General features: G+C 46.5%; 1 protein-coding gene across 1 annotated transcript in view; it reads right to left on the reverse strand.

The window, feature by feature from the left end:
* The window catches only part of LOC121550730 (transient receptor potential cation channel subfamily M member 6-like), a 73,247-nt gene that overhangs the window by 30,487 nt on the left and 29,483 nt on the right, over positions 1 to 13,277 (reverse strand). The window contains 9 exon segments of the mRNA XM_041863083.2: positions 8,016 to 8,144; positions 8,409 to 8,477; positions 8,800 to 8,949; positions 9,343 to 9,571; positions 9,724 to 10,033; positions 11,336 to 11,468; positions 11,618 to 11,671; positions 12,228 to 12,362; positions 12,520 to 12,620. Of these exon segments, the coding sequence (XP_041719017.1) occupies positions 8,016 to 8,144; positions 8,409 to 8,477; positions 8,800 to 8,949; positions 9,343 to 9,571; positions 9,724 to 10,033; positions 11,336 to 11,468; positions 11,618 to 11,671; positions 12,228 to 12,362; positions 12,520 to 12,620 (1,310 nt within the window).

Below are 13,277 nucleotides of genomic sequence, written 5' to 3' on the forward strand. Positions count from 1 at the left end.
TGTTCGATCATCCCCCTGAGGGTAAAGCGGCGGGAGAGCGTCTGTTCCACCTTTGACAGGGGAAGAGGAGCGCACAGGAGTTTGCCCTGGACTTCCGGACTCTAGCGGCGGATGCGGGGTGGAATGAGAGGGCCCTCATCGACCACTATCGGTGTAGCCTGCGTGAGGACGTTCGACGAGAGTTGGCCTGCAGGGACACCAATCTCACCTTCGACCAGCTGGTGGACATGTCAATCCGTCTGGATACCCTGCTGGCCACCCGCTGACGTCCAGAGTTGGGGCCGTCCATTCCATCCCCCAGCACCTCGGGGGTGCTGGCGCTAGAGAGAGGAGGAGGGAGATACCGAGGTACCAACTGTGGTCGTAGAGGACACACTGCGGCTAGGTGCTGGGGAGGGTCTCCAGGGGTTCGAGGCAGCAGGTCGCGCACTGGGGAGTCATTCCAGGTGAGTAGGCGCCCACCTCACCCAGAGCTCTGTTGTTCACTTTTGTATACCTGTAGTATTTCCTCAGGTTGCATCTCAGTCCCAGCATAAGGCGCTAGTCGATTCAGGCGCAGCTGGGAATTTCATTGATCGTAATTTTTGTGTTAAGTTAGGGATTCCCCTCCTGCCCGTTGATGCACCCTTCCCTATCCATGCCCTAGATAGCCGTCCGTTGGGATCTGGGTTGATTAGGGAGGTCACAGCGCCACTTAAGATGAGGACGCAGGGGGTCATGAAGAGATTATTCAGTTGTATCTGATCGACTCTCCTGCGTATCCCGTGGTACTGGGGCTTCCTTGGTTAGTCGCCCATGATCCCACCATTTCGTGGCAAGGAGTGGTCTAACCAGTGTGTCGGGCGATGTTTAGGTGTTTCCGTAGGGGCGACCACGGTGGAGAGTCCGAACCAAGTGCCCGCAATGCACATTCCCCCCGAGTATGAGGATTTGGCACTCGTGTTCAGCAAAACTAGGGCGACGCGTTTGCCACCTCATAGACAGGGAGATTGTGCGATAGATCTCCTGGCGGGTGCGGCACTTCCGCAGAGCCATGTGTATCCCTTGTCTCAAGAGGAGACGGCGGCTATGGAGACATACATAGCCGAGTCTCTGAGACAGGGATACATACGGCCCTCCACTTCCCCTGTGTCCTCGAGTTTCTTTTTTGTGAAGAAAAAGGATGGAGGATGGAGCCCGTGTATTGATTACCGTAATCTCAATCAGATCACAGTTAAATACAGTTATCCTCTTCCTCTGATTGCGAGTATGACGGAATCATTACGCGGAGCGTGTTTCTTCACAAAACTGGATCTCAGGAGCGCTTACAACTTGGTGCGCATTAGGGAGGGAGATGAATGGAAGACAGCATTTAGTACCACCTCGGGTCATTATGAGTATCTCGTCATGCCATATGGGTTAATGAATGCTCCTTCAGTCTTCCAATCCTTTGTGGACGAGATCTTCCGGGACTTGCATGGGCAGGGTGTGGTCGTGTACATTGACGACATTCTAGTGTACTCGTCTACACGAGCCGAGCATGTAGCCCTGGTACGCCAAGTGTTGGGTAGGCTGTTGGAGCATGACTTGTATGTCAAGGCAGAGAAATGTCTGTTTTTCCAGGAGTCCATCTCCTTCTTGGGTCATCGGTTGTCCGCGCCAGGGGTGGAGATGGAGATTGACCGTGTGTCAGCCGTGCGTAATTGGCAGACTCCAACCACTGTTAAAGAGGTGCAACGGTTTTGGGGTTTTGCCAATTACTACCGGAGGTTTATCCGGGGTTTTGGACAGGTGGCAGCTCCCATCACTTCCCTGCTGAAGGGGGGCCCGGTGCGTTTGCAGTGGTCGGCTGAGGCGGACAGGGCGTTTGATAAACTTAAGAACCTGTTCACCTCGGCTCCGGTGCTGGCGCATCCGGACCCCGCTTTAGCGTTCCAAGTGGAGGTGGACGCGTCAGAGGCCGGTATTGGGGCAGTATTGTCTCAACGCCCAGGCACGCCTCCTAAACTCCGGCCCTGCGCTTTTTATTCAAAAAAGCTCAGCCCGGCCGAACGAAATTATGTCGTAGGGGACAGGGAGCTGCTAGCCGTAGTTCAGGCCCTAAAGGTGTGGAGGCATTGGCTTGAGGGGGCTCACGGGAACACCCTTTTCTCATTCTGACTGACCATCATAACCTGGAGTACATCCGGGCAGCTAGGAGACTGAACCCTCGTCAGGCTAGGTGGAACATGTTTCTGACCCGGTTTGTCTTTAAGCATACGTACATCCCAGGGTCCCAGAACGGTAAGGCAGACGCACTGTCCCGGCGGTATGACACAGAGGAGAGGTCCATTGAGCCCTCTCCCATATGGCCGGAGTCTTGTCTGGTGGCACCGGTGGTGTGGGAGATCGATGCGGAAATCGAGCGGGCGTTACGCACCGACCCTACTCCTCCGGAGTGTCCAGTGGGGCGGACGTACGTGCCGCTCGAGATCCGTGATCGTCTAATATATTGGGCTCACACGTCACCCTCCTCTGGACATCCAGGTATTGGCCGGACAGTGCACTGCCTTAGTGTTAAGTACTGGTGGCCAACATTGGCTAGGGACGTGAGGGTTTATGTCTCCTCCTGCTCAGTGTGCGCCCAGTGCAAGGCGCCTAGACACCTGCCCAGGGGGAAGTTACAGCCCCTGTCCCTTCCACAACGGCCGTGGTCTCACCTCTCTGTAGACCTTGTCACTGACCTACCTCCCTCCCAGGGGAATACCACCATTCTGGTCGTTGTGGATCGGGTCTCCCTACTGCCCTACAGACCACAGAGGCTTTGTTTACCCACATCTTCCGGCACTGCGGGGTTCCCGAGGATATAGTGTCCGATCGAGGTCCCCAATTCACCTCTAGAGTCTGGAGGGCGTTCATGGAACGTTTGGGGGTCTCGGTTAGCCTTACCTCGGGTTTTCACCCTGAGAGTAATGGGCAGGTGGAGAGAGTGAACCAGGATGTGGGCAGGTTTCTGAGATCGTATTGCCAGGACCGGCAGGAGGAGTGGTCGGGTTATATCCCAGAGATTGCCCAGAACTCTCTTCGCCACTCCTTTACTAACCTGACCCCTTTCCAGTGTGTGTTAGGGTATGAGCCGGTTCTGGCACCATGGCATCAGAGCCAGATCGAGGCTCCTGCGGTGGATGAGTGGTTTCGGCGCTCGGAGGAGACGTGGAACGCTGCACACGTCCATCTGCAGCGGGCTATCCGTAGACAAAAGGCGAGCGCCGATCTCCACCGCAGTGAGGATCCAGTATACGCACCTGGAGATCGAGTCTGGCTCTCGACTCGAAACCTGCCCCTTCGCCTGCCCTGCCGGAAGCTGGATCGGCGGTTTGTGGGGCCATTTAATGTCCTGAGGAGATTGAACGAGGTATGCTACAAGTTACAACTGCCTAATGAATATCACATCAACCCCTCGCTCCATGTGTCTCTCCTCAGGCCGGTGGTAGCTGGTCCACTCCAGGACTGTGAGATAAGAGAGACTCCCCCGCCCCCACTGGACATCGAGGGGGCTCCGGCGTACTCAGTCCGGTCCATCGTGGATTCGAGACGTCGGATGGGGGGTCTACAATATCTCGTGGAGTGGGAGGGGTACGGTCCGGAGGAACGGTGCTGGGTGCCTAGGAGGGATATCTTAGATCCCTCCCTCCTGACGGAGTTCCACCGAAACCATCCCACGCGCCCTGCTCCGCGTCCTCCTGGCCGTCCCCGAGGCCGGGGTCGGTGCACGGCTGGGGCCGCGCGTCAAGGGGGGGGTTCTGTCACGAATACCACAGAGGCTGCCCCTCCTCCTTGTTCGGGCAGGTTTCGGCGTTCGTCGTCCCTGGAGTACTAGCTGCCACCGTTTGATGTTTCGATGTTTGTTTGGTCATGTCTAGTTTAGTGCACCTGTTTCGTATTCTGTCCTGATTATGTCACCTATACGTTTCCCTGTGCTATGTTTTGGAGTTGTGTGTTGTTGTCCGCCTGTCGTTTGTCTTTGGTCGGTACCTGTTTGCATTTGTGTATTTTACGCGTTGCGCATATTCTTTGCCTCCTGTGTGTTTCGAGGCCATTTATTTTTGTATTATCATTTTTGAGTCTCAGTAAAGTCGTTTGACTTATCCGCTGTGTCCTGCGCCTGACTTTACCACCACATCCACTAGTGTACCGTGACAAAAACATTTAAGATTTTAGGAGGTTGTTCCTTTACCTGGTATGATAGCTGATACTTTGGTCTATCAAAATATATATTTCAAATTGTGTTAATATTAAGACAAAAATTTGTGGAAAAAAAGGGTAAAATAGCACGAGATTAGCTATACAACTGCACATTTGGGGGGCACTTAGACCCCGCCAAACTCCGCTATGCCACTGGCCACTGTGCCATGTATCCACAGGCACATCATCAACAAGCTCATCCACAGGGACCGTGATGAAGAGGGGGGTATCTGCCCTTAGCCCCATGCGATCACTGGCCTGACAACGGCTCCACTGTGGCCAACCACCTGGATGAGCCTCCCACCACTCTGCTCTGCGCCACCCTAGTGATGCCTGTGAAGATGAGGGGCTCGCACGGGCAGAGGAGGAGCTACAGATACCCTGGAACCTGGAACTGGTGACGGTAAAAGAGAGGGAGAATGAGGACAGTGTAAAAGACAGCAGGGTAAAGAAATGGAGGAAGAGGGAACTGAGAGCGCGAACGAAGAGATTGACACTCCCAACAACAGTGTGCTGAGAAAGGCAGAGGCCAGCTGTGCAACCGAGCACATCACAGCCATGTCATACGATGAGAGAGTTGCCTTCATAAAGATCGAGGCTAAGAAGACAACCTTTCATTCAATAGAATAAATTAAGAAGAGTATAGTACAAAAATAACGGGTATCAGAATAAAAACGTCGATAACAACAATAATGTCAACAACAAAAAAGTTCATTTGAGTATGATTTGCCCCCCCCCATATATATATTTTTTTTTACAACAAATAGATAGAGCTGCAACAACCTCTTTGAATGAAGTGAGATAAGAAAGATGGATGAAAATGTGAATGAAAGAGAGGAAATCAAATGAGATTATGAGGAGAAAGAAAGAAAGGGAGGAGAAGAGGTTAAAAGAGAAGGAGCAAAAAATATCTCGGGAGGAGGATAAGTTGAAACAGAAAGTGGAGGAGCAAGAGAGAATGGAAAAGAAAAGGAGGAGAGGAAGAGATTTGCAGAGCAGATAGAAAGTGAGAAGCCCAGATGAAAGCAAAGATACACAAGGAGATCCAAGATGTATGAGGATTCTATGAAGAGGTAGAAGACAGTCAGGAGGAGGAAGAGGGGATGTTGTCTAATGTAGATTTTGACTCAATATAACAGCAGTATAACATAGTAGAATAAAGTATACCAATAAAGTTGTCCTCCGATGAGGAGGGGTGGTAGAGGATAAAACTATGTTATAATATGCCCGGAGTAGACATGTCTTTCTGAAAAAATGCAGTAATAAGTAGGGCTGTCAGAGTTAATCAGTCAACCCAAGTTTTTGTTGTGCACAATTGTTTTATCGTGATTATTCGCATTGTCTAAAAGCGTTCAAAATACACTGAAAACATCAAAAAATACATAATCTATACAGCTAAAAACAACAATGCGATGTCAAAACAAGTTGACATTGAGGTTAAAGAAAGTGTGCTTTATCAATTTATTTTATTTTGCTAACTGTTACTGTGGACAACATCTAGATGTCAATATTCTTGCAATACTTTTTGTATATATAAAACAATGTAATTACAGCTCAATTTGAGCAAATTCTGAATTTGTGATTAATCGTGATTAATCACAGCAAATCCTGCCATTAGCGCTCTTTTAAAAGAAAAATCGTTTGACAGCCCTAATAAAAAGACATACAAGTATTTATGTATTGGTGTGTGTTCTTTTTTTTCAACAATTCAAATGCTTTGTGATGGTGAATAGAATCATATTATAAATTGTGGAGCAACAATTCTAGTATGTTCTCATGTACAGTTGAAGTCAGAAGTTTACATACACTTAGGTTGGAGTCATTAAAACTCGTTTTTCAACCACTCCACAAATTTCTTGTTAACAAACTATAGTTTTGGCAAGTCGGTTTAAGACATCTACTTTGTGCATGACACGTAATTTTTCCAACAATTGTTTACAGACAGATTATTTCACTTATAATTCACTGTATCACAATTCCAGTGGGTCAGAAGTTTACATACACTAAGTTGACTGTGCCTTTAAACAGCTTGGAAAATTCCAGAAAATTATGTCATGGCTTTAGAAGCTTCTGATAGGCTAATTGACATCATCTGTGGATGTATTTCAAGGCCTACCTTCAAACTCAGTGCCTCTTTGCTTGACATCATAAAAAAAATATATATATATATATATATATATATATATATATATATAATTGTAGACCTCCACAAGTCTGGTTCATCCTTGGGAGCAATTTCCAAACGCCTGAAGGTACCACGTTCATCTGTACAAACAATAGTACGCAAGTATAAACACCATGGGACCACGCAGCCGTCATACCGCTCAGGAAGGAGATGCATTCTGTCTCCTAGAGTTGAACGTACTTTGGTGCGAAAAATGCAAATCAATCCCAGAACAACAGCAAAGGACCTTGTGAAGATGCTGGAGGAAACAGGTACAAAAGTATCTATATCCACAGTAAAACAAGTCCTATATCGACATAACCTGAAAGGCCGCTCAGCAAGGAAGAAGCAACTGCTCCAAAACCGCCATAAAAAAGCCAGACTACGGTTTGCAACTGCACATGGGGACAAAGATCGTACTTTTTGGGGAAATGTCCTCTGGTCTGATGAAACAAAAATGGAATTGTTTGGCCATAATTACCATCGTTATGTTTGGAGGAAAAGAGGGTGGCTTGCAAGCCGAAGAACACCATCCCAAACGTGAAGCATGGGGGTGGCAGCATCATGCTGTGGGGGTGCTTTGCCGCAGGAGGGACTGGTGCACTTCACAAAATAGATGGCATCATGATTGAAGGAAAATTATGTGGATATATTAAAGCAACATCTCAAGACAGGAAGTTAAAGCTTGGTTGCAAATGGGTCTTCCAAATGGACAATGACCCCAAGCATACTTCCAAAGTTGTGGCAAAATGGCTTAAGGACAACAAAGTCAAGGTATTGGAGTGGCCATCACAAAGCCCTGACCTCAATCCTATAGAACATTTGTGGGCAAAACTGAAAAAGCGTGTGCGAGCAAGGAGACCTACAAACCTGACTCAGATACACCAGCTCTGTCAGGAGGAATGGGCCAAAATTCACCCAACTTATTGTGGGAAGCTTGTGGAAGGCTACCCGAAACGTTTGACCCAAGTTAAACAATTTAAAGGCAATGCTACCAAATACTAATTGTAAACTTCTGACTCACTGGGAATGTAATGAAAGAAATAAAAGCTGAAATAAATCATTCTCTCTACTATTATTCTGACATTTCACGTTCTTAAAATAAAGTGGTGATCCTAACTGACCTAAGACAGGGAATTTTTACTAGGATTAAATGTCAGGAATTGTGAGAAACTGAGAAAATGTATTTGGCTAAGGTGTATGTAAACTTCCGACTTCAACTGTATCTTGTGAAATAGCTTAATTACAAACAAGTTAATTTTTAAGGTTAGCAATTACAATGTCCTACTAAGTTAAAGATGAGACTGCATGCAAAATAAAGGAAATACGTGAAATTGTATTCTGACTGTGGGTATGAGGTTGAACAGTGATAAAAGAGGGGGAGAACATGTGAAAGAGAACGAGACAGAGACAGAGTGGGAGGGAGTGAGAGAGAGAGAGAGAGAGAGAGAGAGAGAGAGAGAGAGAGAGAGAGAGAGAGAGAGAGAGAGAGAGAGAAATAGAAAGAGAGGTAAAGAAGGATAGAATAAGAGATTAAAAGAAAGAGAGATGTGAATCCCTATCAGGTGTAACAGATAAGCTGTGTCAGACCTTTGAGTGTAACATGCCAGATAGAAGACAGCTTTTTACTTATTACACACACACTCACCTCTCTTATTTTCTCCACTGCGGTGGATACAATATAGGTAATGACCAGCCACTCCTGAGTGCTGGGCCGATCCTCCATCTTCACCAGAACAGTGTAGGAGAACAGCATGAGAAAGGCCAGGTAGGACATCTAGACCACACAGTGAAAAAGCATCAGCACATGGACCAGAGTGTGAAAACCACCAAGACACAGGGATCTAGTGATTCTAATCACTGTCATTTGTATCAGACTGAGAAATATTTTCAACAAAAGGTCCCTCTTTGCATAATAAGCATGTCCTGAGGCGTAGAAGAGTTTTATGATTACTTTTTTTCCCTCAACATATTGCAAACTGTATGGGAGAAATGACAGTGATAAACAGAGAAGTGGGGTGGGTGCATGCTGCTAGCTCACCGTGTGGAACATGAACTTGACGACAGGAGCGTTGTAGAACTCGTACAGCCTCCTGGTCCAGAAGAGACACTGAGTGGTAACGGGTGTGACTGTGTCAGCTACGGGGTCTGAGATCCTCTCCCAGCACGCTGACCCCTTCTCCACATACTGGCCATCCTTCAGAGCACCAAGAGATCAGGGCCACGTTCATTAGGGCACACAACAGAAAACGTTTTGCAACGGAAATCAATAATGAGCAAAGTCCCTCCCTGTTTCAGTCCATTTTCTTCCATTTGATGCCTAATAAAAACGACCCTGGTATCAACAATCTCACATTAGAATACCAACCTACATGACAGGAATGAAATTCAGAGCGACTGGTGTACGGTGTACATTTTGGCACCTTAGTTACTGTATGCCCCTCCTCCTGGTCTGCCTCTGGTCTCCCCGTGTCCCAAACAAACTGCAAAGCCTCCTGGGACTGGGGCACATGGGACATATCCGCCTGGCTCTTAAACTCTAGTAGCAGGATGGCAGGGGGCATGAGGATGCTCAGGATGATCTGACACACACACACAAGATTGAGACACAAAAACAAACATCTAATCTGAGGTGTAACTGCTGGAACAGCACAACATCGACTGATATTAATAGACTAATAATAGACTATTTATAGACTAATCATATTAATAGACTAAGAATACACTTGAACTAATGCTTATTTATGCTGTCATTCAATCTCAGCATGGAAAGAACATTGAGGTGCACTGGCTTTACATTACTTTCCAGAATCGTAAAAGGAGGCAAGGTGCCTTGAACACTCAAACTGGTGGCCCTTAGGCCAGATACGGCCCATTATCTGATTTAATGTGATCTGCGGTTGTCTTAGTATGTACGGCCCGTGGCTTTTGAGGCCAAGGCAATACAGAAGACAAAATAAGTTTGAGACCCTCACCTTGAACCAGGAGTTCTTCCTCATGTTGAGGCGACCAGTCCACAGGTCGGTGAGCAGCATCTGGGTGCAGGAGTGGGAGACGAAGGGGCGGAGCTGGGAGGACATGGCCATCTGCAGGCAGGTGAAGTGGCTCCAGGCCTCCATCTCCGAGGTCAGCAACTTCATGGCCATGCGCTCGTTCTGCCTGAAGGCATTGTCCAGCACATCCACAGCCAGCTGACCAAAGTCCCTGCAGCCATCCATTCCACAACAGACGAACATTGAGAAACACAGACCGGAAAACACGCACTCATAAACATAGTAACACAACCACAAAAGTCCACTCTGCTGAAACAACATACAAAAAAAAACATTTCAACATGTGTACAAGGAAACACTGACAGCGAGTAGGTTTTGAGTTGCTCCGTCGTGTTGTCATCCATGTTGCTTTGCTGAGCCTCGTGGGCCATGGCACGGTACAGCTTACAGGCCACCGTAGCCCGGACCATGGCCTCCTCCCCGTGCTGCCACAGGAATAGCGCCATCTGCTGGCGTCTCTGCAGCACGGCCCACACAAACAGGTCGTTGAAGTTGAACACAACCAGAGAAGAGTCGCCCAGCTTGGAGCTCTGCTGATGGGCTTCCTTCAGTTCCCTGGGCACCATGGATCTCTCCTGTAGAGAAAGGAGAGAGAGGAGGGAGGGAGGGAGAGAGGAGAGAGAGGAGGGAGGGGAGAGGCAGCCAGTCAATGAGAACACTAATACACAGGGGGTATTTGTAGCCACAGAATATACTAGCAATCAATAGCCTGTGTGTGTGTTTCAGTGTGTGAGTGGAGACAAGAGTCTTTAAAAGACTTTGCGTTTGTAGGAGACAAGTTAGCCTAGTCCCAGATCTGTTTGTGCTGGTCCCAGATCTTTCACAGACCTTGCGTTTGTAGGGCTGAGCAGTGTGGAAGACGGGTGGGCATGACGGACTGCTGTTAGGGCTTTGGGGTGGGTTGATGGTGCAGGCTGCCCTGTTTGGTCCGGGGTCCTGAACTGTCTTGTCCAGTCCAGTGTCCTGGAAATGATGGCCACTCAAATCAGTAAAGTACACAAGGTTACATTTCAAAACAAAAACATAACAAACGAAAACCATAACAACAACAAAAAATACTGCTATATTATTGGTGTCCATTGGTGTCCACTGCTTGAGGGCCAAGGGTAATATCTTGCCGTGCGTGTACTGTATACAGACATTTAACATGGGCTGTGTTGTAGACCAACTACATTGTAGTCACACTGCATGCAGCATCCAATGGCTGTGTGCCATGTCATCGACTGAATAGTGGGGCTCTACATTACTATGGTCGTGTTCCTCTGCCAAGATGTTGCTGACGCATTCCAGATCTTAAAACACCTGGATAGGTATTTTATGTAGGCCTATCTGCTAACCACATCACACACTGAGTATACAAAACATTAAGAACACCTGCTCTTTCCATGACATAGACTGACCAGGTGAATTCAGGTGAAAGCTATGATTCCTTATTGATGTCACTTGTTTGTGTCATGAACTGCAACATTGCTGGGTTTTTCACGCTCAACAGTTTCCTGTGTGTATCAAGAATGGTCCACCACCCAAAAAACATCCAGCCAACTTCACACAACTGTGGGAAGCATTGGAGTCAACATGGGCCAGCATACTTGTGGAATGCTTTTGACATGCCCTGACAAATTGAGGCTGTTCTGAGGGCAAAAGGGAGGGGTGCAACTCAATATTAGGAAGGTTCCTAATGGTTGGTATACTCAGTGTATGTTATAGCAACATGGTGCCCGACAGCACAGTCGATGACTTGGCACGCAACCATTGGTTGATGCATGCAACGTCTGAGCAGGGGAACACAACATATATCATATGATGCGGTCAGTTGATAGGCCTAGGTTAAATACCTATCCAGACACTGTGACATCTGGCAGGCAACTTCAAAATAGTCGGCCTGAAACGCGACCATGGTCTCTTACCATAGAGTGGGCTTGTAGGCGTTTATAGTAGGCCCGGAAGTGTTTCCGTGTGTATGTGCTCCGATAGGCTCCTCCTATCAGATACTCAATCACCTGCCCCACGTCTATGAGGGAGTATCTGTATCCTTTGGGTATATGGTTCTACACACAAACGCACACACACATACACACAACACACGCACACACACCTGAGTATTTGAAACATAAATATTTCCACAAACAAATACTGTAGAAACACACATACGAAAACCTTACATTTTCACTAATGTTCCATGTTCAACAGTATTCACCTGTTTCACATCTTCCACAAGTTGATGGAGGAAATTGTCTGTTGGTCCCTGTTGCTATATGAAATAATGACATGTCATCTCTTCATTATCCACAATCAACTCAGAAATAACCAAATGCCAAATGCCAACCAGAATAATATTTAAATGGCTAGTAATCTGGATTATAATACATTTGTTCCTATGGAATGAAGTAGTAGACCAGATTAAAAAACTTTCAGAAAACAAACTTCCACAATTTTATATGATCATATATGTTGTTACTTGTCTCCTTATGGAGCTACATTATTAAAAATGTAATGAATTATTGAATATTGTTTATAACTGGAAAGACCATCCACAGCTGGACTAATGACAAAGAGCTATGTGATCTACAAAACATATTCAAACAATTGGAAAACCAAACAACCAAAGAGATACTTACACTGTATTATTGTGATTGCAATTAAAAACCACTGCTATGGCAATTGTGATATATGAGTAAGCTAATAGCCACTGTACTTTCAATATGAAAACCCATAATTGCTTCTTTATGTACAGCATACAATATATTGTAACTCATAAATACGGAGCTGAAAAGATGACAAGAGAGAGAAAGTGATCAAGTCAGTACCGTGTTATAGAGCTCTTCCAGACGTGACACGGTCAGGAAGCGGTTCATGGTCATACCGTTGTCGATCAACAGTTTGACAAAGCCAACACGGTCCATGACGAGAGCATCCAGCATGGCCTGCTCCAATGAGCCAACCTGACAGACAACAACCACCACCATCAAGCATGACTGTCATACCATCAAACACAGCAGTTCCATTTTACTTCCTGAATAAAAATGTTTTAACAAAAATTAAACATAAAATCAATGACAATGGGTAGCCTTGCCCTGGCTGCCTCCTTGTCTGTGTTACCTGCCAGTACTGGCCGTACACTTGGATGTGTTTGTTAGCCACGTCTGCTCTGTCCCAAGCCAGAGCTGTACTGAGCTGCTCCACCGGAGATGCCTTGGTACCTGTCAATCATCACAAAATCTGTCAATGACTGTGGGCCGATCCTAACGCAACATTCGCCCTGCCTAACTCACAATTTTGTACATTTACATTTACATTTACGTCATTTAGCAGACGCTCTTATCCAGAGCGACTTACAAACAGATCATGTATAGGTTTATTTAGTTACAGGCTTCTCCAAGGTCTGATGCTGCTGATGGCCATTAGTAGCCTACCAAACTTGCTAACTGCCTGGTACTCAGCACTCTATTGTCCCTCTAATCACTCTGACATCAATGCAAATATAATCAAAATCTAATCAAACACTTCATCAGAGCCCATGAGCTCATGTTGCACAACATTTCTATAGGCCATGCAATTCCGTGAGAAAACAAAGTTTTGATGGCCTCTGTTAAAAAGAGGAGGATCCCATCAGCTTTCTATAGGCCAGGCCTACTATATTTATTTCTCAACGTTCCTAATATTAAGCACATTGCTTCTCTTTACAACAGGAGTGCAGCCTACCTGACTGGCATGAAAATGAACCACGGGAAAAGTGTCCTCCATTTGCTATTTAAGTGCATAGATGACATGTAATTTTTTCCCCTGCCCCTGTTTCAAAACAGGTGCATGATAATGGTCCATTCGAAATCAGAACAAATTTCATAAAAATGTTATTT

The sequence above is a fragment of the Coregonus clupeaformis genome, chromosome 18 (genome assembly GCF_020615455.1).
Source record: "Coregonus clupeaformis isolate EN_2021a chromosome 18, ASM2061545v1, whole genome shotgun sequence".
NCBI classification, from domain to species: Eukaryota; Metazoa; Chordata; class Actinopteri; order Salmoniformes; family Salmonidae; genus Coregonus; species Coregonus clupeaformis.